Source organism: Anolis carolinensis, chromosome 2, assembly GCF_035594765.1.
Source record: "Anolis carolinensis isolate JA03-04 chromosome 2, rAnoCar3.1.pri, whole genome shotgun sequence".
Classification (NCBI taxonomy): domain Eukaryota; kingdom Metazoa; phylum Chordata; class Lepidosauria; order Squamata; family Dactyloidae; genus Anolis; species Anolis carolinensis.
Window position 1 is genome coordinate 135,715,970 of NC_085842.1, and position 23,232 is coordinate 135,739,201.

A 23,232-nucleotide genomic window follows, 5' to 3' on the forward strand; every position below is an offset into this window, starting at 1 on the left:
CCTGGTACTGCTGAACCAAGTTGAAAAAGTTTCTGTGGACTCTGAAGTCGTGTGCAGAGCATCACCTCAGGGCAGCTTTTTTTCATCCTGAATGCTCATGCCCCCCATTAAGGACACCAGATTGCTCACAGAGTTTCTGACTCCTACTCCTACAACTCAGGAACAAAGTGTGGCCCTCCAGACATTGTAAGACAGCAATTCGTATCATCCCTTAAAAGGCCATGTTGGCCAGCAGGAATTACGAATCAAGGGTATCATTAACACCACGGCAAGTTCTCCAGCCTTACTTTACAAGACCCTGTTGCCTCTCTGCCCTTCCCCCTACACTCCACCTATCGTGCTTGGGAAGGCCAAACGAAAATCCCTTGAGTAAAGAACAACTGAGCTTTAGCTACTCACCAGCTCCTGCATTTCAAGATACGCAATTGAGAAGAGATCCACTCTCATGGTACTGCCCAAAAGTGAGAGGAGGCAAAAACAGTGGTCAGAGATTAGTTGCACTGATATCGAAGACCCCCAACCCCACCCCTAATAAAAGGAACACATACATTGCATCCTGTGTTTTATAGTTTTCCCAAAGATGTAGAATTTGATGAATAGAAATGTCTTCCATCCTCATGGTCTCCTTGGGGCCTCCCCAGAACCAGAAGCAACCTACCCAACATGGCCCCTGAATCCCCCAACATATGCCCTGACCCAGCTGCTTGGCTTGGGCCAGCCTGCTCCTGTTGATCTCCACAGCTTTGGTGGAGATCAGCCAGCTGATCCTCTCCCCACTCCCAGCCAGGAAGCCAGCCAAATGGCCACAAAGTAACCCAAGTATCTCCATTTCCCCTGCTACTCAGTATCCCTCCTTCCTTTGCTAATATGTATCTCTTCCTATTTCTCTACTTTTATTATTTTTATTATTCTTTTTCTCTTCTGCGAACGTGTGCATGAATGGATGAGCAAAATATAACAAAACATCACCCATGACCCTCCTCAGCCACTGCTCAGCCATGTCGAGACCCCCACTCTTCACCCTTTTCCTTCTTCTTCATATGTGGTTCCCACCAAGCACAACACAAATTATTATTATTATTATTATTATTATTATTATTATTATTAAACTCTATCAAATGAAGGCAAATCTACATGAATTTAGAATCTATGAACTCCAGTAACATCTCCCTTGAGCAATTTCCAGACATCATGTCCACACCCCAGATGACAGCCAAAGATGGACCATAATCCTTGGACAAAGGACCATCCCAAATCCCAGCAGGAGGCCATCCAGACCGAAACTGTGATTGCAATCCCATCTGCAATGTGAGGGAGATTTTGAAATGGGACAATGTCAGTGAATAGAAACTTATGTGTAAAATGCTTGTGAATACATTTTTACACTTGTACGCTTCAAGCACCCGTGGTGTACAAGTGTCCCTTTTGTGCAAATTGAATAAAGTCTCTGTCGTTTGCCTTCATTCTGGTGAAGTCTTTGGTTCCCGATTCCTGATTTGTTATCCATGTTAGCTAGCTCACCAGGCATCCCTCGGGACTTAGAACTGCACATATTGGCATCATAACAACACCAAGAGTAGAGGATCCAGCAACATGGTATGCTGTATATACAATAGAGATCTGCAGTCAAAAAACCTAAATCTAGCCCTCTCGGTACTATAACTGGCCCCCAGAATTGCCAGTGGAAAGATAAAGAGGGCTGCACAGAGAATGTGATGCCAGCAGCAGTGAAACTGGCTAACAATCCACTTTCCAGAAGGATGGAAAAAAGCCCTCTCTTTGCACTTTCCCTCATAAAAATAGTTTCTGGCAAGGGATACACAGGACAAAATAAATTGAAGAATTCCAAATTGCAAGGCTATAAATAACAACAAAATAAGATATTTCTAGAGAGGAGACCGGAACAAAATATGTCAATGTGATTGCCAGACCTGTTCCAGCCTGGATTTACTCATCCTTTCTGATTGAATGACACCTACTAACAAGCAGCACATATAGTATTGGGAAGAAAGTCTGTAGTGACAAATGATTTGGATTTCACATCACACAATCCCTTTCCATTGTCTAATCTGGTCGATAGATGAGAAGTAAAAGTTCTTTGCTGCAGACTGAAATTAGCTTTAAAAAAGTAATAGCTTCTTCCCTGGAAGGGAAGGATGAGCACTGGAGTAGCATTCTGCAGTCGCTGTATATTTGTAGATCTAGCCTCTATCAATGTTTTTAACAATTTGCTTCAACAGCTCTGATCTTCCTTAGGTGCTAGACTTGATGAAATATTTGATGAGCAGAACAGGAGGAAAAATTCCAGAGACTCACCTGATGAAACATTTATTCCACATTTTGAGGCACTGCTGGAGATCTGCATTCACCTCCGCAAGAAGATCAACCAAGGCCTTGCCACATTCCTCTGTAGTCTGAAAGGGCAGGGAACGGGTGGGCGGGCGGGTGGAAACCTTGGTATGTGTTGCTTTGTTGCCAAAACCCACATGTCTATTAGACGCATTGATTTCTCACCCCCACCACCATCATCTTTTTCAGAACCCTTCTGAATTGCCATTCCCACACCTGTCCAACCCCTGCTATGGTTCAATTGTTAATGCAAGGCTAAAATAAGCATGCCTCAGCAACATCATGGTAACTTCCACTAGTCTTCCCTGGCCTCCAGAGGTTTTGGCTTGTAACTCTCCTTAGTCCAGGCAAACAAGGCCAGCGAAGTCAGATCATAAGAACTGAATTTCAACACTGCTGTTGACAGCAGTCTTACCTAAGCACATTTTGTCCGGCCAAATAACATTCCCCACATATATATCCCCTTGAATAAGGAAAAAGACCTTATCCGGGTTATTACAGATATGCTTGGCATCATTGCCTAAGATTTTTCTAGCTTACAGAAAATAGGGAGTGGCCTCTCAATGAATTAGTTACCACCAGAACGAAGACTTCTCAAGTCACATCTGTCTGGGAAGTTAAACTCTGTGTTCTTAAGTGGAGAGTCCTTATTTTTCCCCTGGAGGATTAATGGAAGTCCAGCAAATGTCTATGACCTGAACGTCCGATTTTAGAGTCTATGTGACATATAACTGAATAATCTGGAAAATTCCCCACAATAAACTTGGCTGGACTGAAAGATGTTTACCTTTACCATCGGCTTCAGGTGTTGCTTCTTCATCTGAAACCACTCTTCTGTTCCAGCCTAAGAAAACAGGATGCAGAATTAAAAAGGGTAGTGTGGTCTAGCAGTTTGAGTGTTGGACTAGGACTCCAAAACATAAGAGTTCAAATTCCATTCAGCTAAAGAAACCCATTGAGTAAGCTTGGGCAAGTCATGCTCTCTTCGCCTAGGACAGTGGTTCTCAACCTGTGGGTCCCCAGATGTTTTGGCCTTCAACTCCCAGAAGTCCTAACAGCTGGTAAATTGATTGGGATTTCTGGGAGTTGTAGACCAAAACATCTGGGGACTCACAGGTTGAGAACCACTAGCCTAGAAGAAAGGCAATGGCAAACCTCTGAATAAATCTTGCTAAGAAAACTCTATGATATGGTTGCCATAAATGAGAGTCACCTTAAAAGCACATTCAAAGCATTATGCTTAAAAATATGTAAAAATAACATGTCTTGATTCATCTGAACAATGCATTATCAGACAGCAGTTGACTATAGTAGACAATGTATTGCAGATAATATTGTTGGAGCTCACATCATGGCAGACGTCCAAAGGTAACAAGGAAGAAGGGTCTAGTATCAAAAGCACATTTTGAGCCCTCTGTAAAATGCAGCTCTTTCAAAATACTTCATCTCTAAAGGATCACACACATTTCCAAGAAAAAAAAACAGCAGAAATGGTTAACTCCGCGTCCATCAATGACAACCAGTCTGGAAAACAAATGGAATCAGATTTGCCTCTTGCTAGATCCAGTTCTGCATTCAAGAAACAAACATGAATCAAAGTTTCAAAATGACCAAAAAGTACCAATTGCCAAGGAATGCTGGGCCTGAAAAAGGAAAGCATTATGACTTTGACGTGGTCCTGTACCTTGAGAGACTCTTTCACCATTTGCTGAAGGTCAGAGGTTTGCATGAATTCTCTGAAGGCTTTCATTTTACACATCTGGACCAAGACCCTGTGAAAACGGAGGAGAAATACTGCTGAAACTCAATGCAATTCACGTATGATTGTTTGCACTTTTAAAAAACACAAGTGAAGGTTTGGGATTCCTCTCCCACAACCCACATAATAAGGCTTGCCACCTCTCTTCCAGGGAAGTGGTAAATGTTACATGCACCGTGGGTCCTTGTGAAATGGGATTTGGGGAAGCAGCTTTATGGAACTCCTAATTTTTTCTGGAGGAGCATTTCCAGAACTTGGTAATTGTGTTGTGTGCCCGCGATACATTTCTGACTAGATCAGAAATGACTTGAAGGGGACATTAAGGTAAACATACTACAAGATGTGTTTTTGGCAAGATTTGTTCAGAGGAGGTTCACTCTTGTCTTCTTATGAGGTAGAGAGCCCAAGGTCACCCAGTTGACTTCTATAGCTGAGTGATGGTTTTAGCCCTGGTCTCTCAGAACCCTAGTCCAACACCCAAACCACTATACCACATGGACAAGGCCTATTCCATTCCTATGGCGACAGGCCTTTAGAACAGGTTTACATCTTTCCCCCATATCTTTCTAATATAGGCAAAAGATGGAAACCTAGGGAAGTGGTAGAATGTCTGAATACATCTTTTTGGGCAATATCTAGATGGAATGGAGGGCACGTTTACAATATTTGGGATTCCCTTGAATCATGTATTTTTTAAAAAAATGTTTTAAAATATTTTTATCCAAATTCCCTTTAGGGAGGGGGGTTTCTACCACATTTCCCCATCTCCGAATAATCAGCCTTTTTTAAAAATAGGAAATAACTTCTGCTTAACTACTGTTGTAAAAAAAGGGCCTCTCCTCCCATGGGTCTTAAATAATCCAGCTGTATCTAATGACTTTGTGAAAAAGATTCCTAAGTGTTGCTTCATGACATTAAGGACAAAAAAAAAATACATGGGGGCTGATAGTGAATGTCTCTTAGGGAACTAATGTGGCACCTTAATCCGATTCTCCTTCTTTTTCATACACATGGCATCTTATCTTTCCATGGTTCCCCACCTCTATTTGAAAGCTATTGGAAACTTTCCCATTATACCTAGCCATAGGGAAGGCCATCTGTGGATCTTTTTCGTGGGCAGTATTTCTGACAGCTCACCTGAGCAAAGACTGTAGCCTCTCTTTAGACTTGGGAGCAGAGAATGGGAAGACAATCCTATACCTCCGGAGGACAGAAAGTCCATAGGCCAGAAAGGACTGGAAGGAGTCAGTCAGCTCTGTTTGCTGAAGAAAGCAACAACATAGATCTTAAAACACACATCTGGTAGGTCCAGAGAGCACCGAGTTGCCCCCTTTGAGACAAGAGGAACCTCTGATGCCCAAGAAGAACAAAAAGGTACCCCAGAAGGTGGCTTCCCAACTTTTCTGTCAGTAGAGAGAATCATAATGCTCTCTGGCAAAGGCAATGGAAAGAGTGTTATTAAAAGGAACTCAGGCTGAAATTTTAAAAGGTCATTATGTAAGGGGGGTAGGGCAAACGCAGCCATTACTAAGAGACACCTTAATAATCCGTGTTTTGTCCACACATAAGCACAGCCTATATATGTTGCTCCCTAGATTGCTAGCAGCAAGAATCCCTTTTGCGAGCCCTATAACTCCATGCCTCTCTTCCTCACCTGTACAGGTCTTAATCGTCCTTCGACCCATTGATACTCTATGCTGGTGATGTAGTGGAGCAGGCAGTTGCTGTTGAACTCTAAGATCTGGTATAGCTTGCTATAAGCCAGCCAGTGTCTGTATCAAAAAGAATCAGAATCAGATTAAGCACTAAAATAACGAAGATAAACTGGTTATTGAAAGTCATGGCCACTAAAAGGGGAAGAGTCAATTACAAACTCCCCAGTCCACAAATATAAAAAATGTTCATTGAATATTTCATGTACAGTGGATATCTTTGCTCACATTGGCTTGGTTTTCATAATTTTTCTCAGTTGTCAAAACCTAGGTTTTTGTTCAAATTGAAACTGATTATGGCAGATGGTGGTGTAGAGGAAATAATTATTCAAATTTCTATACAATAATAGTCCATGTAAGAAGACCAGCGTGGAGGATGTTGCAGTGCCACTGGCCATACATCAAGTCCTTTTTTAAAAGAAAACTTGAAAGCATCAAGACCTTCTAGGGGCCCTTCCACACAGACATATAACCCAGAATATCAAGGCAGAAAAACCCACAATATCTGCTTTGAACTGGGTTATTTGAGTCCACACTGCCATATATCCCAGTTCAAAGCAGATAATGTGGGATTTTTTTCAGCTGTGTGGAAGAGGCCTAAGTCTAGTGGAAGAACTAGAAAACATTTGAAGGACTGCCTTTACTGTAAGATTGGATAGACAATGGAAAGACTGCCTCAGAGAGTGGTGAGCTCTCTAACCTTGGTGGCTTTGAACTAGAAGATGGATGGGCATCTTTCATGAATGCTTCGGTTGTATTTTTCTGCATGGAAGGGGGCTGGACTCTTGTGCTTTGAAACAGCACCCACCAATCACAAGATATGACTGCAAGCTTGAATTCAACTCTAGATCATCATTATAAAATAAGAGAAGTCTCATTGCAGTGTTTCAAAAAGCATTTAGGGACCAAGAATATCAGAACTGAGAATCTGAGCATTTCAAAGTTACCGTATTTCCAAAATGTGTCTGCCACGAGTGGAAGGCTTCAGGGGATACTTATACTTACGCCATGTCCTGGTGAAAATCTGAAAGGTCTTTCTGAGTAGCATGCAGGTGCAAGATTGTGTTAGCATGTTTGCTCAGCTCTCCATCCCAGGAAGTGCTGCCAGCCTGTTGAGAAGAACAACAAAATACTTCCTGGTGAATGGATAGAAAAAGAAACTATGGGAGTCTTGTAAATTTGCTCTGCAAAGCCCTATCAGCCAGCTGTTTTGCTTGACTCACCCTAACTGCCATGGTCCCTTAGTACACTCCAGCTGCGTGTATGTATGTTGTGTCAAGAGGAAAGTGATGACTGGAATGAGAATGGCTCCTGGGCCCCTGGTATTGTTGCACCCAGACGTCTTTCCCACAGTTTAATTTAACATTTCTGTTGTATGACAAAGGCCTGGCTGGCACCAATATTGATCTCTTTTAGGCACCAGGTTAAAATATGACTTTTTATCATAAGTTTTGGGACCTACCCTATTAAAGCATACATGTACATGGTTTTAGTCATTTCTCTTGTTTTAACTGGTGGATTTATTAACATGCTTTTATCCCATTGAAATTATTCTGTTATTTTTATCTGGAATTGTTTTAAACAGTTTATGTTGTTTTAACTGTATGCTGCCCTGAGATCTCAAAGGAGAGAGAGAAATATCTGAATAAATAAATAGTTCACAAAACATGCATTAATAAAGCAGTCCTTCAAATACTCCTGAAGCACGAGACAGCATTGCACAAACCTGAACCCTTACATATATCATACATACAGCCATTTGTTTTAAAGCACATGTAATACACAATCGATCTATGGTGGTGGTGCTAAAACCTTTTCAGTGGTACACACTGAAAATGTGACAACTCTGAAATAAATAGGAAAGCCCCTTTACTATACTTCATTGCATAGTCAGTATCTGTGGAGACAAGAACATAAGCCCTGCTATCTGGGGTTTGCATGTCCACTATTCACTGGTTTTCAAAGGAGATGTGAAAATGTCCGTCTATACTGCATTTCATGTTTGCCTTATTGTGAACTTATATCCCATAAGTCATCCTATGGATTGATTTTTATACACTAAGCTGCTAACCAGCCAGTCTACAACTCAATAGTTTGTTGTCACTAGTGGGCAGTTGTGTTTACCTGATGCTGAAGAATCTCATAAGAAACCATCTGCTGTAGAAGGTGCCGATGGACGATGTAGTTTGGCTGCATCTTGCTGGCACTGGTGGCCCTCTGAAAAAACAATAAAGCCAGGTATTCAGCTTTTAGAAAAGATGGGGGTTTCCAAGTACACACATACTTCCAATAAGTGAAAGAAGTATGAGAATAGTCTCTGACCATTCAAGTACAGTAACACATGTGAACCTAAGTATTTCAACATACTACCCTGTTTCCCCGAAAGTAAGACATTCCCTGAAAATAAGACCTAGTACAGGTTTTGCTAAATTGCTAAATATAAGGCCTCCCCCAAAAGTATGACTTAGCAAAGTTTTTGTTTGGAAGCATGCCCGCCAAACAGAACACCAGAGCATGCAGAAGTGGTAAATGTACATACCATAGAGTGTTGAACATGAAGATAATGGTAGTAACAAGACATTCTTGAAAGGATTCACAGTTTGTCTGGTTATGCTGGTTTGTGGTAACAACTACTGTACAATATATAATAAATGTGCATTGTTTTGTTCAATAATAAATGTGAATCCGTCTTCATGGAAATATAAGACATCCCCTGAAAATAAGACCTAGCACATCTTTGGGAGCAAAAATTAATTTAAGACACTGTCTTATTTTTGGGGGAACAAGGTAGGTAGCAAAGCACTGTTTCATTATGGATCTTATTTGCCTTTCTGCAAGAGAGACCCAAAACAGAATACACAAATATGTTGAAGAAAGCTCATGACATTCAAATACCACTTCCAGGCACCAGACACAAAGCCTGCAATGTCTTTGGGAAAATATCAAAAAATGTGCTCACACTAACCTTAGGGGGGTGGATTCTTATAGGAATGGTGAAGTCAGAAAAACCTCAGCCCTTCTATTTTTACTAGTATAATCTCCAAAGATTTCAGCACAAAACTCTGGGTCTTCTGTTGACTCTTCATGGCTAGTCTCACATCTCTATGCAAATGTTTATGGATTTTTCCTCACTTACCTTCTTATGAATTAAAAGGAATTGTAGGTGGCAGTGTCCTCGGTTGGGATAGGTTTCTGTACGAGGTTCCAGCTTGTACCAGCGGTCATCCCTGCAATGCAAGTCCTGTCCAAACGGAAGGCAAAAAATCTCAATAGTATTTTGAGTCCTGGCAATGAGTGAGAAGCACGATTACCGAATTGTGATATACACATTATAGTATCTATACAGGCCTCAAAAAAGCATTCCGATTACAGACTTCTCATTTTCGACAGCTTTGAAACCATTACTCAGTTAACTGGTTTGGTGTTAAATTACAAATTTAAATGTTTTCTCATTTATTGGCAATCCTGGAGTGTAAAACATAAACCAATAAGGCTCTTCTCTGATGAAGGTACCTAGCACCCAATGCTATCCAAATGAATTTGGCACACGAGGCACCTCTCCTCACTCCAGCAATAAAAATACAGCAAATAAAGCAAATACTTAATGATTTTGCTATCCTTTCCTCACTACCCAAAACTGTTGCTTGCGGTACAAAATATCACTTGAGTTATTTTGCTGCCTGAGAACAAAACGGTGCATTCTCCCCTTCTCCTTGACCATATTTCTATTTTATGTACAAAAGCTGACTGGTTTGACAGTTGAATCTTTCTTGTATCTTAACAATGAGACAACATCCTCCACCATTCAGGATAGAAGCAGGTTAGCATGCCTAAAGTTGATATCGCTATACTCAGCAGTTGTTATGGTAGTTTACATATCTCTCTAAGAGTTTAGGCATGGCATGTAGTCATTTCCTGTTCGCCGATCTTAGCCACACATACTCTCTTCCTGAATCAATTAATCTGCAGTTATTTCATTCATTTTCCATTTTACAGACTGCAGTGCTATCACTTTCCTCCATGTTTGAAATCATGTGTTACATGAGACATCACAAAACCTAAATTACTTCATAGCTGCTTTGAGTCTCCTGGTGGAGAGAAAAAGTGGGGTACAAATAACCATTAATAATAATAATAATAATAATAATAATAATAATAATAATAATAATAATAATTTTTTATTAAAACTTTTAAGCCTGCTTTCTTTCTCTGCTCCAATTTGTGTGAAGATGGGGTGGGACCGACTGTTGCACATTCACTGTATCCCTTTTATTCTCCACAATAAGCTGAGAACCTCTATCACAAACGGCTTTCTTCTCCAAGACCTTACTATTACCTTCCAGCATCTACTACCTGGGGTGACTACCTGGCTTTACCTGTTGGGAGGATCAGCTCTATTTGCTACTACTTTGCCACATGGCCATTCTACTTACTGAGAATTTCAGTGCTTGTCCACATCTGGAAGAACGAAGCCTGGCAAAAGGAAGGCCAAGCTAACCAGGGAAAAGACATTATAAGGCATCGCTGTGACAACTCACTGCTCTCTTCCTCACCTGCAGATGGAGAACCACATTCCCTAGGAAGTCATCCTGCCCTTTATCCTTTCGAGCCTCCTTAAAAATCCTGAGTGGGGGCAAAAGTTAGAGAAGAATGAAGTGACACACAGACTTCTCATGTACAAAAGGTACAAGCACACACGGCACACTGCATTTTGTTCTTTAAGCACTTATTTTGTTAAATACCCTCCCCTCTAAATTAGGATAACTACAAAATAAGAAGAGACCGATTACTAGCACAAACCTCTTCAGGCCATGAAGGTCTGTTACTTCTCCCAGTTTCTGGCGTACAGTTTCAACTTCATCAGAATCCCTATAAGAGATAGACATTAATATGTGTGCTGATATGCTTTTTTAAGATCTGTCTGATCTGAGGCTGGTAACTGCAGTGAGGGTAACATTTATGACTGCACCAAAAGTCATGTCACATAAATTTTGGTTTTATTTTCAGTTGGTTTACGATGGGATTGATAGTTTTTGGAGGAGGCATTCAGTGAAGATGTGGGAGCAAAGCCTAGCAGTAGTTTGCAGCTATTTTTTTTTTGCCATTTTTGCCCACCAAAATGCTTCTTTATGGGAAAGTGTTCAGGATCTGGGGCCCTTTTTGCTTCTCTGTGTTTGATCTTGTTGGAAGAGTTGAACTCATATCCAAACAGAATTTTGCCAAAGTGGTGGAGCTGCTACATGCCTAGGTTTGCCTGACAATGTTGTTTTACAGATATAACATTAAGCTCACTCAGCCCTTCTGTGAAGCTCTGAGGGGACATGCAGTAGAGGCTTCCTTGTGAAGGTCTTTGTGACATGGCATGAAGCAAAGTCAGAGAAAAAAATTATCCCATGAAAAAAGCTTTGTAGACATATTTACTGGAACAATTTAGGCTTGATAAACACAGACCTGCCAAGGATTTTCTTTGTCTCATGTCTAACCTACAAGGGGGGAGGGGGAGGGTCTTTCAGAGTGATTGAATGAGACCCTTCAGTGACTAGAGTCAAAAAATTGGCTGAGCTACATTCTCTCATATGCCTGATCTCAGAGAGATATGAGTCACTGCATAGCAATGTGGTTTGAAGAAGACCTCCCATCTAAGTCAATCGGAGATCCTTCCTTAACCTAACTGTTGTGAGAAGTGGAATTTCAGTGGATGGATTGCAGCACATCTGTAGATAGCTTGCACTGCAATTCAGCTCTCATAAAGCTTCAAATGATACCAACAGAAGGTTGCTTAAAAAGTTACGTGTTCTGCAAAAAGGCAGGTTAAAAGGAGGGAAAGCTATGGGTTGATCAGATAGCCCAGTGGGCTACCTGGTTCATTGCCACTGTTTTATACTGTGCTTGCACCAGTCTTCATTTCAACCTGTCTGAATATTTAGCCCCATGGAGTCACATGATACAAGTCATATTGGCAATAATACCCACTCCCTACTCACCACATGTCCAGATGAAATCTGGCATTTGCTATATCTTCAAACTCCCTGGAAGACACAATTTAGGGGAAAGGCTACAATTACAATTTGGGTTGCTGTGATTTTTCTGGGTTGTATGGCCATGTTCCAGAAGCATTCTCTCCTGACGTTTCGCCTACATCTATAGCAGGCATTTTCAGAGGTTGTGAGGTACAACCTCTGAGGATGCAATTTGTATGTAGATTATCGGTTTGGGTCTTCAAGGAGGAGTACTCATGTTCTCTTTGAACACCCAAGAATGTGTAAAAGAAAGGAGGGTGAAAATCACTGGCTACACATTCTGCACACCAACTACTGGCCCTGTTCCCTGAGTCAGTGTGAAGGATCTGCATATACACAAAGATATATATCAGGGGAAACCTTTACACCATCTGACATTAAATGTACAGCAGGGATGGGAGAACTAGGCCAAGTTTGTGCATGGCTTGTCATGTAGGAGGCATAGCCAGAGACTCTTCCTTTACATATCTGCAACTGCACAGGAAGAGTAATATCACCAAATCCTGCTCAAGAATAGGCATAAACAGGAGGAAAAATTCCTTTACATAAAAAGGAAATTGAGAAGTGGCTAGGCCTTTCTCTATACACACACACATCCAAACTGAAAAAGTGTGCAGAAGGAGGTAATGCCTCATTCCTTAGTCTCATGACCAACCACCTTGTGGGTTATAGAAAGCTAGATCATTCCAGCAGAGCTTTCCAAACATTTCATGTTGGTGACACACATTTTAGACAGGCATCATTTCCTGAAACAGTAACTCAGTTTTACTAGCAAACCAGAGGTGCGTAAAACCAGCTCCTTATAAGAGATACCAACACATAAATTGTAATAATGAAATATATGGAGACACAACGTATCTCATTAAAATCTTTAAAAAATATATTATGTATTGCGTATTTCACATAGACTCAGAGGTTTCTCATTATGTTCACCTACACATTGTAGCCAATACACTGATGTGCAAAGCTCAATTACTAGAGAATCACCAAAACTGAGGAGAGGAGACTTACAGGATAAAAGTTTCATCCCAAACCGGGTTTAATGTCTGACTGATGATTTGGGTGCGATGGGTCTGGTCTTCAGGGATCAGGTTCTTCACCACCGCCTTTGCCCGCTTCTTGTTCCCTTGATTGCCATTGCTGGAAGAGTCCCGCTTTTTCGTTTCTAACCCCAGGAGGCAGTAGGGGTCACTCAGTCCTGAAAGCAGAAAAGGAGTTCTTGAAATGTGCAGCGTTCATTTCCTACATTAAGGCCCCATCAAAGCCCAGAGAAACGAAGTACGCAGGAGCGATGTCAGAGATTGGGGAAATTATATTTTTGGACCATAGTTCTCTGGATTCTCCAGCCAGCTAGCTAGCAAGGTTCAATCTTTCCCACATTAAGGATGGGAGTGATGGAAACAGAACTCCATCACATCTAGAGGTCACCAGGTTGGATAAAACTACATGAATGTGTCCCCACCAGCAGAGTTTGATTAACTCCAAAAGACTATTATAAAAGTAGCCTAGTGCTGAGCAGAAGGGAAAAAACATTTCATTGGGATCCCCTTTTTGTTTATCTGACTTTTAAATTCTTTTTTACTCACCGCTGGCATCTTTACCCAGAATACCTCTGGCTTGTTTGACAGTTGCTTTGAGACAAAACATTGGTTTCTGGAATGAATTTAAAAAGAGATTGAGAGAGCATGATTAAACTAGCAACAACAAAACAGTGAAAGCTCTGTATATGTATTACCTCTAGTTCTTTGACTCTCTGAAGAATTATGCGGTGTTCATCTGGGTCCATGCCAAAAACCTGGTTTAGAGGTTAAGAGAAGTAGTTAGAAGAGGTTTCAGTATTGAACGGATTGGTTCAATGAGAACTGGGCAGCAACAATTCTACATTTTAAAATCAGTTTCTTAAACTGAACTCAAAAATGATACTTTTTAGAACACGACTTCCAGAGTTTCCCAAGCAACAACGAATTTCTTGTTCCTGGCAGAGATCTATCAATTCTATGAGCTTCTGCAGATACTGTAAATGGAAAACTCTTGAGAATATCTCGTGTTGCAGTTTTATCGGTGGCCACTTGGTGTCTTACCACAACTGCTTACATATCTCTTGCAAAATACGGTATGTATTTTCTCCTCTTTGAATGTTTTGGATCAAATTTAAAATATTGTTTTTCAGATATATTGATAGTGTATCCAGACATACTTCCTTCTCTACAGACATCAGCTACTTTGCTGAGGTGTCCTTTTTAGTGCCCTTTATGTCCTCTCTGCACACAAAAAACCCACCTTAGAGAGTTCTATAACACAGTCATGAGGTTGCAAACTACAAGAGTCACACAAAACCAGTTGAGACAATAGTTTAACATGAACAGTACATGACAAAAGCAATGTGGTGAAAAGAAGGCGTGTAGAATAGTCTCAATTCAAGGTTTTCCTTTCAGCCTTTCAGTTGCATTTTTGGGGTGTTAGGTAGCATGAATGAAATCACAAAGGGATGATAACTTTTTCCTACACTATTGTTTTCTGTTTTTTGCCTGACTAAGGACCCATCTTGCTGTGCAGATTATTACATAGGAAATACTGGAACCCATTTGAAGCCTGGATGGTGAGTGCACAAGGACCTTCTTTCACATGTTTTTGTGAAGCTTGTTGTCTGGCAACTGCAATTTGAAGCCAACTTTCAATTGTATTAAATGGTCAATGTAGATGAGGCCTCACTTGTACTTCCTCTTTGACTGGGGACCCATAGGAATCTCATGATGCCCAGGCAACAAAGAATAATAGCATGTCTTGGGATGCTGCTTGGGAAAGAGCAGGAAAGATGAAGCAAGTCAAACAACGGGTGTGAGAGATGCCAGTAGAGGAAATTAATACAAAATAAAGAGTAACGTTAGATTTAGAGTAATACAATGATGAGGATGAATTTGATTGAAGTCTGACCTTCTGCACATATGCATACAGTTCATCTGGATCAGCCACATGGTTTGGATCTGGTTTGCCCAAACGGTGAAGAATGGTGTAAAGGACTTCTTCATACAGCAGGGTGAGCTGCAACAGACATTAGGAGATGAGCACAAGAACCAAGTTGGCACCATGCAAATTAATGTCTATTGTACATTGTGTGGATCTGTTGATCCAAGGCAGTGGTTCTCAACCTGTGGGTGCCCAGATGTTTTGGCCTTCAACTCCCAGAAATCCTAACAGCTGGTAAACTGGCTGGGGTTTCTGGGAGTTGGGGGACCCACAGGTTGAGAACCACTGATCTAACAGATGTATTTTAAAAAGGAGACACCATTAAATTAATGCAATTTGACCTCACTTTAACTACCATGTCTCAATCCAGGGAGCTATAGTTTGGTGAAGCACCAGCACTCTTTGATGGAGTAGACTACATGCCTGCCATGATCCTATAGCATTAAGCCATGGAAGTGGAAGTGATGTCAAACTGCATTAATTCTTCAGAGTAGATGCATTCTAAATCTCAGAATTAAGAAAATTAAGATTATTTTATTATTGAAATCAGCCTGCCAAGTTTTGGACTCAAAAGTATTTGTATGGCCTTCTAGAGTCTTACAAGAAAAGGAACAATAGTAGAGTCTCACTTATCCAAGCTAAACGGGCCGGCAGAAGCTTGGATAAGCGAATATCTTGGATAATAAGGAGAGATTAAGGAAAGGCCTATTAAACATCAAATTAGGTTATGATTTTACAAATGAAGCACCAAAACATCATGTTATACAACAAATTTGACAGAAAAAGTAGTTTAATATGCAGTAATGTTATGTTGTAATTACTGTATTTATGAATTTAGCACCAAAATATCACGATATATTGAAAACATTGACTACAAAAATGGCTTGGATAATCCAGAGGCTTGGATAAGCGAGGCTTGGATAAGTGAGACTCTACTGTAACAGTAATTGCATCAAGAGGTAAGATACACTTTGTATTGGTTATATGTACATGTGCCTTTGCCTTATATGACATTACATATACATTGTTTCAATTTAAAATTCATATTGAACATAAAGAAACTTATAGAATTACAGAGTACTACTTAACATTGCAACTTGGAAACCTACCCACAGGAATTGTAAAAGGGGTGTTTTTGAAGCTCATGCCTGGCAACAAATAGTTTACAGTGTGAGAGGCAGAATGTTGTTGTTGTATGCTTTCAAATCATTTGAGACTTATGGTAACCCTAAAGCAAGCCTATCATCTTCTGTAAAACTCAAGTAGCTTCCCGTTTGCTGTAGAATTATCATGATAAGGATGTCCTTAACGCTCATGAGAAAAAAAAAAACCGGAACAGCCTTGCCTCTTGTCCTGTGAGCTATCAGTTACCAGGCACTGAAGACACTTTAGAGTCCCTGCAGATTGATTTAATAGGTGCAAGGGAAGTCCTATTTTATAATCATGTAAGTTAATTTAGCTCAATATACATTTTAAATTGCGATTTACATTTAATTTAATATAAGAGACATGGACATATAATGAATTTTGCAAATTGTAACTGGTCTCTTGACATAATTACTCCCACTCCAGAGAACGGTGGCATAGAAATGCAACAAATACATAAAAATAAATAAATAAGATTGTCTCATAATTAATGTAGTTCAGTGCCACTTAACTGGCACAACTTCTTGCTATGGAATCATGGAAATTGTAGTTTTAAAGGTGTTTAGCCTTCTCCATCAAAATTTACTGGTGCTTCACCAAATTACAACTCTCAGGATTTCGTGAGCCATGGCAATTAAAAGGGTGCCAAACTGCATTCATTCTACAGATAGACCCTTTCCCTCTTTTCCAGGACTGGAGAAAGGTGCAGTATTGCAGTTGCTAAACAATCTCTGGATCTGTTCTTCAACCACATCTAAGTAAACCACAGCAAGGAGAGAAGAAGCTACTGTGGTTTGGCTAGAGATGAGAGAAGCAGATGATATGGGAGATTAACTCATCCAGTGCCAGGCGGAACTGGAGTGAAAGAAGAATGGCCAGGACCGGTCATTCATTGCCTACTGTTTGGCAAAATGAGGGGCTGCAACCTAAAGATCACTTACCCTGTGCCTCTGGACCATTCTCTCCCTGTTAGAGGACAGAGCCATCTGGTCACAGAGTCAGTCCTGCATCTCCTGAACTAGCCTTTCCTTAGGTAGAGAGGAGGGAAATTCAACTGGTTGAAACTGGCTTCTGTACACAGAATAATTGGGAGCTGCCATGTTGTTTTTTGCTTCAGGCAGCAAATATTTCGGGCCAGTTATTTCCAGCTTTCCTAATTTCCATCTGTTGAAACAATCCACTGCTGATTTTATAACAGGCACAGATGTATTTTCTACTTTATTTCACAAAACATTATGCAGATTGCCCAAAGATTACAACTTGTTCCATTTTGTGTAAAAAAAAATCTCACAGTAAGTGTTTATCCATTGAAATTGACAAGGGAAAAACACCAAAAAAATCATTTCATACAATGCAAAGTTATGTCATGACAATTGTTGCCATAAAATGTGAAGGCAGCAACATGGCTTTCTATGGGGATTGGACAAATAAATGGAGATAATCCAAGGCCTAAATGGAGCTCCCCAGTTCAAAAAAGTGCATTTTTGTTATTAGGCACTGTGTTGCTTTCATGTGGTGATACTTGGAGCCCCTGGTGGTGCAGTGAGTTAAAGCCTTGTGACGTGAAGGTTGGGTGGCTAACCTGAAGGCTGCCAGGTTTGAATCCAGCCCAGGGAGAGTACAGATGAGCTCCCTCTATCAGCTCCAGCTCCATGCGGGGACATGAGAGAAGCCTCTCACAAGGATGGTAAAAACATCAAAACATCCAGGCGTCCCCTGGGCAATGTCCTTGCAGACGGCTAATTCTCACACACCAGAAGCAATTTGTAGTTTCTCAAGTCACTCCTGACACACAAAAAAAACTTGTTGGCTTTCTCGAGGCATCTAGATAGGCTTCTGTGAAAAACCAACAAATGACAAATGAGATGGGTTCTGTAGATTTGTTCTTAGGCTGAATTTATATGTAAGTCAGAACAGGTACATTTTTTTAAATGAACCCCAGCAAAAAAATCTATTGTTTAGTTTTGGATAGCATAGGGAAGGGTTGACACCCCTATGGTGTTTGTTTTGGTGTCTGTGCTCCTTTCAGACGCTTTCACCACACTTTCTGTCCCTGTGATGGTAGGATTTTTTAAAATGTGGCTTGTTGTGGGAACAAGGATTGGTGAGAAAGCTTCAATGGAGGCATCTTTTCCCCATGATAACTCTTTCAGGAGCGAATTTCCCTTTTTAGTGGTAGATTTCTTTCATTTCCTGTTGTCTCACCCCTATTCTTAACTATGAGTCATTTGCAAATCAGATGTTTGCAACTCAGGGGCTGCCTGTACATGGTGCATCAGAAGGGACTTTGTCTGGTCTTTCATTACTGAAAAGAATGAACATTAGGAGTCTTACCTCTTTCCTAGTGAATTTATGAGACAGGTCCATCTATGGGGAAACAAGAAAAAAATATACTGAAAACTAAAAACAGATTTGTGTTCATCCCTGTAATTCATTTTATACAATTCCTATGGTGGTTATGAACATGTAAAAAAAATACCGCCTTCTGTACCAATCTCCTTGTCCTCGAAGTACCTCCTTTACCAAGAATTTTGAATATAGTATATTAATGATGACATTCACAATATCCTAGATTTTTTAAAAAAAACATAAACTAAACAACAGGTTTCTTCCAAAAACAGTCCAATAGATTATTCAGCAGACATATCATGAGAGGACATGACTCACAAGAAAAGACAGTAACATTTGCTAAGGTAGCTGGTAGTAAGAAAAAAGATCACATTATAGATGAATGGATTCAAACAAGGAAGCCATGGCCCTGCAAGACCTGACCAGGGTTGTTGAGGAGAGGGTCACTTGGTGGTTTATCATTCACAAGGTCAACATAAGTTGAAGTTGACTTGATAGCAGCTCAAAACAAACCATGGATGTCACCATCATCAATATTCCCATGTACAGTATTATAAGACTGCTTCAGATTTTGTCATCGTTCTTGGCATTCGTTAAATCAACACATAAATCTTTGCATCTTCCGCATGTATTGCTCTAATGCACATATCATTTTCTTTTGTCTCCATTTTTACAAACATGCTTATAATCAATTTATGTATCATATGTTGCAATCAATAAACAATGTCCTTTAGTTAAAATCTAAAGCTTGGGAAGGTTTGGGTTTATTTAAAGTATTGGGTGCAGGTCTCCCAGATGCCATTACACTCTGCTGATATTTTGCCCTTCCACTGTCAGCATCTATGTTTTATCGGAAAATGGCAGCATCTATGGAATTGCTGTATGATAAACATTTGACTGGATGTTATGTAGACCTTTTTGGAAAATGGCATTCATAACTTTTTGGAAAAACACTTTTTAGCGATCATTATTTTTTAGCAAAGCATGACCTTTCAGAGAATAGCCAAAAACCCTTTAGGATAGAATCTTCTCTTATGGTATTCAGCCAGAAATAATTATGCTGGCCAATGGTTCCAGTTGTTAGATTGAATAACCTATTATCTCTGAACGGTTAGAAAAACAGAGATTTTGCAAGTGCATAAAAAACAGCAGCACTTCAGAAGTGCTTTTCAGTGCCCCACAAAAATTATACTCTCCCATGAAACAACTTGTTTTATATCATACACTCAGGAGACAAAAAATGACTTTAATAAAAATAACATTTTGTTTACTTACAATCTTTATGCATTCATCTTACACAGGTGCAAAACTTATCAGTCCAGTTTCAGATATGTTTGAGATAATTTTCTGTGCCATCCGGCCAGGACATCTCTTAGAGCAAAACAGCAAGCAAGTGTATGATCTGAGGTCTGCAGTAGTCTGTTGTCTGCTAGTCTGTCTGTAATGATCATGTGGTCTGCAGTCCCTTTTATAACTTCTCAGGGACCATTGAGTTAAGGAAGCTGCATACCAGGAAATGGTAAGCAACAGGATCATAGATACACAACATAACTAGAGAAGGCTTTAAGAAGCTTGTCATTTCCAACAGCCCTTCTCAACTGATCAAGCCGATCACTAGTCCTATTTTGACACATAGGTCTTAAAACGTCTCTTTTCAAAAGGCTTTGTTAAAATATCTGTTATCATATCTTTGCTTGGACAATAGATCATCTTGATCATCCCCTCTTCCACGAGTTCGCTTAGGTCATGGTACTTAATCCTGATGTGCTTTGTTTGTAACATAATCTTTTTGCTTTAACTGAATTTAATACAGCTCTGATCATCTTCATAAACTTTAATTGGTTTTTGTTCATCAATTCCAAAATAATTCAGTAGCTGGTCAATCCATATAAATTCTATTGTTACATGTAAAGGTTGTCATTTCCAACAGACCTAGCCCTGGTATTTGGCAGAGAGATGTAGCTTATGCTGTGGGGCCAGAGTCAGATATCTGAGGAATGACCTCCCTTGCATTCCCCAAGCTAGTGTGAATGGTGTGGGAAGAAGAGCCAATTCTGAAGCCAATTTTGAAAAAACAGTCAACTTTGAAAGCCCAGTGTATAAATAGAACACCTTCTTGTACTAGCTCTGGTGTTATTATATGTACCAAAACATTAAAGGCAGACCTCAAAGAAAGGTACAACACTGTCTTGTTTAATGTCGGTCTGTCTTGGTCCTGAAAAGAAACTGAACACAAACTGAGTTTCTGTTGTAGTTCAGTATGTGTCACCTGTGTTAGTGCCTGATAACAATGAGGATTCTGGGCCTGGGCTTGTGTCTGATTGCAATGGGGATGATGGTCTGGTCAGGCCTGCCTTACAGCCAGAGGCCTTTGCAGAGCAGAGATCAGAGCCTCAAGGCCAAATTCCTGAAAGGGGCAGCTTTTCTGAAGGAGATTCTTCGGATACAGATGCAGCTGCAGAGGTTAATAAGCTGGCAGATACGAGGTAAGACTTTTGTAAACAAAGAGAACGTTTCCAGGTCTTTCGCCGGTCAGTTCACCTTTGAGAAAAAAGACCAGATAAATTATCTGCTGAGAAAGTGAAACAAAATGCATTTTTCTCAATGCAGGAGGCTTTTTAAAAGAAAGGGTCTCTGCCTGTTGCTTATTGGGGTCAATGTTGGCGTTTCAAGTCAGTCATGCTTTTTTATGCTTTAAGTTTCCTATATGGATTTTGTTTCATGGATCCTGTCATGTCAAGTTATGCTTTTTGAATTCAAGTGCATTCTTTCCTGGTTCCAGTTACCAAGTTTATGCCTTGTCTTTTGGGATTTAAACTGCCTTGTGCTTTTGGATTTTACAATCTTGTTTCTGGTGTTATATTTCTGTGCCTTGGAAGTGATGAACTGTCAAGAGTCAGACGCCAATTAGCGAACAAAAATAGAGTTTATTCAGCAGATAAGCCAAAAAGTAATGTTAACACAGAAAAAACCTTGAAACACTTCACTATCAGTGCTTCAAGAGCAGTTCAAACAAAAATATAATTCAGCAACACAAGCAGGTAAAAACAAAGCTAAACAAACTTAGTACAAACTGCACTTTCTGAGTCCAAGCCCTGCCAGCCGGCTCTGTAGTTTTCAAAGGAACAGTTCCCAAAAGAAAACACCAAATTGGTCAGGAAACAAACAAACAAACTAAGAATGCAGTAGACTGCTTCCACAATGTGGATAAAGCCGAAGGCTCCAAAAGGATGGTGAAAAGACGTCGTCCGGGATTCCAAGGTCAGGTCAGGAGATAACAGCGGTGTCCAAAGAGCAAGCCAGGAGTCAAAAGCCGATAGTAGTCATCAATCACAGGGCGAAGGCAGTAGCAAGGTCAAATTCCGATCCAAGGTCTGAAGAGGGTGCAGTCATCCAAAACAGGTCCACGATAAGACACAGCGAGAGCCAAGCTAGGTGATAACAGCAGATTCAAATCATAGTCCAAGTCTAGTCTTCATGGAAACACAGAGATCCCAATGGCGCCTCAGCAACACCTTGCCACACGCAAAGTGCAGTGGCCAAACATTCCCATTTTATTCCCCTTCCTCCTGGGTGACCAAACACTCACACCCAAACACCAGGTGTCCCAAATCTACTCAGAATCTGAGCTCCACACAGCTAGAGCTCGTGGATCTGGAGTACCTAGCAATTCGTCGGAGTCCCAATCATCCTGCCCACACTTAGCCCCATGAACACTTAAAGAACCATCCTCCCTTCTCCAAGCATCCCAATTGGGATCAGCTCCTGCAGAAACCCCAGGTTCAGAAGTATCCATAGACCCCAAATCCCCAGACATCTCCGGTGGCTGTGCCCATTCAGTGCCCGCTTCCCCAGCCACCACCTGTTCCTCAGCATCCATCTCCCCATCGGAATCTTCCTCAGAAGATCCCCCATATAGCTCTCTAAGTCGCTTCCTGCGCAACTCCTCCAGTGAACCCTCATCACGAGGGTTTTTTCTTCCTCTTCGAATTCCATCCCCATCAACCATAATCCCTGAAGGCGCAGTCACAACATAAACTATTGCTGATGTATTGAAATAACCTTTTTGGACTTTACCATTTAATCCTTTTTATTGCTTGGCTTTTTTATATATTCTTCAAATAAACTGCTTGCTGATAATACTCAGCTGGTGTGGTGTTTTATGGTCAAGAGGTGTAGTTCTGGCATACAACCGTTTCTTCCCCTCATCACTGAGTATGAAAGTTATGCCCACACTGCTAGGATTGGTATTTAGGGCAGGACAGCTGAACTTTGTTGCTATCTATCCATCTATCTCAATCCCAGTCAGGAACAAAAAAGTTCTACATTAGTCTCATAAATAAAGGCTGTCCTTTTTCTCCAAATAAGATGTTCCTAAATCTACTTTCAAAAAGCTTTCAAAAATTTGAAAATGACATTAAAAGACAATAACCTACTGGCTTTCACATTTATTGCACACAATGTTATGGCAACACATATATTTCAAGAAAATCTGAAAGTGACATTACAAAACAATGGTCTAATGGCTTTCACATTTATTGCAAACGATATTATGGCAACACATACATTTCAATAAAATTTGAGGCCGCCTGTGACTAGTAATATCAGGAAACTGGGATCAGCAGCTTGAAAACAATAGAATTGATTGGACTGCTATGCAATACTTTGCACAAAAGAAGAGAGGCCAGGTGTAGTGTTTTCATTTTAGGCCAGGCTTCTCTCACTATTTTCAGAACAAATTTACTGGCCAAAACTCTGTTGGAAAATAAGTCTCAGGAGAAGCTAGATGAATCGCCAGCTATACAAAACAGTACGTGCTGGAACAGCCACGGATCGTTAGCAGACGGAACAAAGTTAGGATGACTAATAGAAGAATTGCACTCAGTCTGTGAATCTGGTTTTCAAACTTAATAGGATAAAATATGCCTTG

At 40.5% G+C, this 23,232-nt stretch overlaps 1 protein-coding gene across 15 annotated transcripts in view; it reads right to left on the bottom strand.

Annotated features, from left to right (window-relative positions):
• Nucleotides 1–23,232, bottom strand: part of unc13d (unc-13 homolog D) — a 66,834-nt gene that overhangs the window by 17,210 nt on the left and 26,392 nt on the right. For all 15 annotated transcript variants that reach the window (XR_010003876.1, XM_062973970.1, XM_062973961.1 and 12 more), the window contains 17 exons: nucleotides 18,288–18,320; nucleotides 14,775–14,882; nucleotides 13,576–13,635; nucleotides 13,427–13,493; nucleotides 12,852–13,038; nucleotides 11,805–11,849; nucleotides 10,621–10,689; nucleotides 10,374–10,443; nucleotides 8,957–9,061; nucleotides 7,945–8,037; nucleotides 6,826–6,929; nucleotides 5,763–5,880; nucleotides 5,246–5,370; nucleotides 4,034–4,121; nucleotides 3,137–3,193; nucleotides 2,317–2,414; nucleotides 400–451 (listed from right to left, as the gene is read on the bottom strand). Coding sequence is in view for 14 of the 15 variants with exons in the window: in XM_062973970.1 (XP_062830040.1) it covers nucleotides 400–451; nucleotides 2,317–2,414; nucleotides 3,137–3,193; nucleotides 4,034–4,121; nucleotides 5,246–5,370; nucleotides 5,763–5,880; nucleotides 6,826–6,929; nucleotides 7,945–8,037; nucleotides 8,957–9,061; nucleotides 10,374–10,443; nucleotides 10,621–10,689; nucleotides 11,805–11,849; nucleotides 12,852–13,038; nucleotides 13,427–13,493; nucleotides 13,576–13,635; nucleotides 14,775–14,882; nucleotides 18,288–18,320 (1,479 nt within the window). In the remaining variant the exon portion in view is untranslated. The remainder of the gene's footprint in view (nucleotides 1–399; nucleotides 452–2,316; nucleotides 2,415–3,136; nucleotides 3,194–4,033; nucleotides 4,122–5,245; nucleotides 5,371–5,762; nucleotides 5,881–6,825; nucleotides 6,930–7,944; nucleotides 8,038–8,956; nucleotides 9,062–10,373; nucleotides 10,444–10,620; nucleotides 10,690–11,804; nucleotides 11,850–12,851; nucleotides 13,039–13,426; nucleotides 13,494–13,575; nucleotides 13,636–14,774; nucleotides 14,883–18,287; nucleotides 18,321–23,232) is intronic.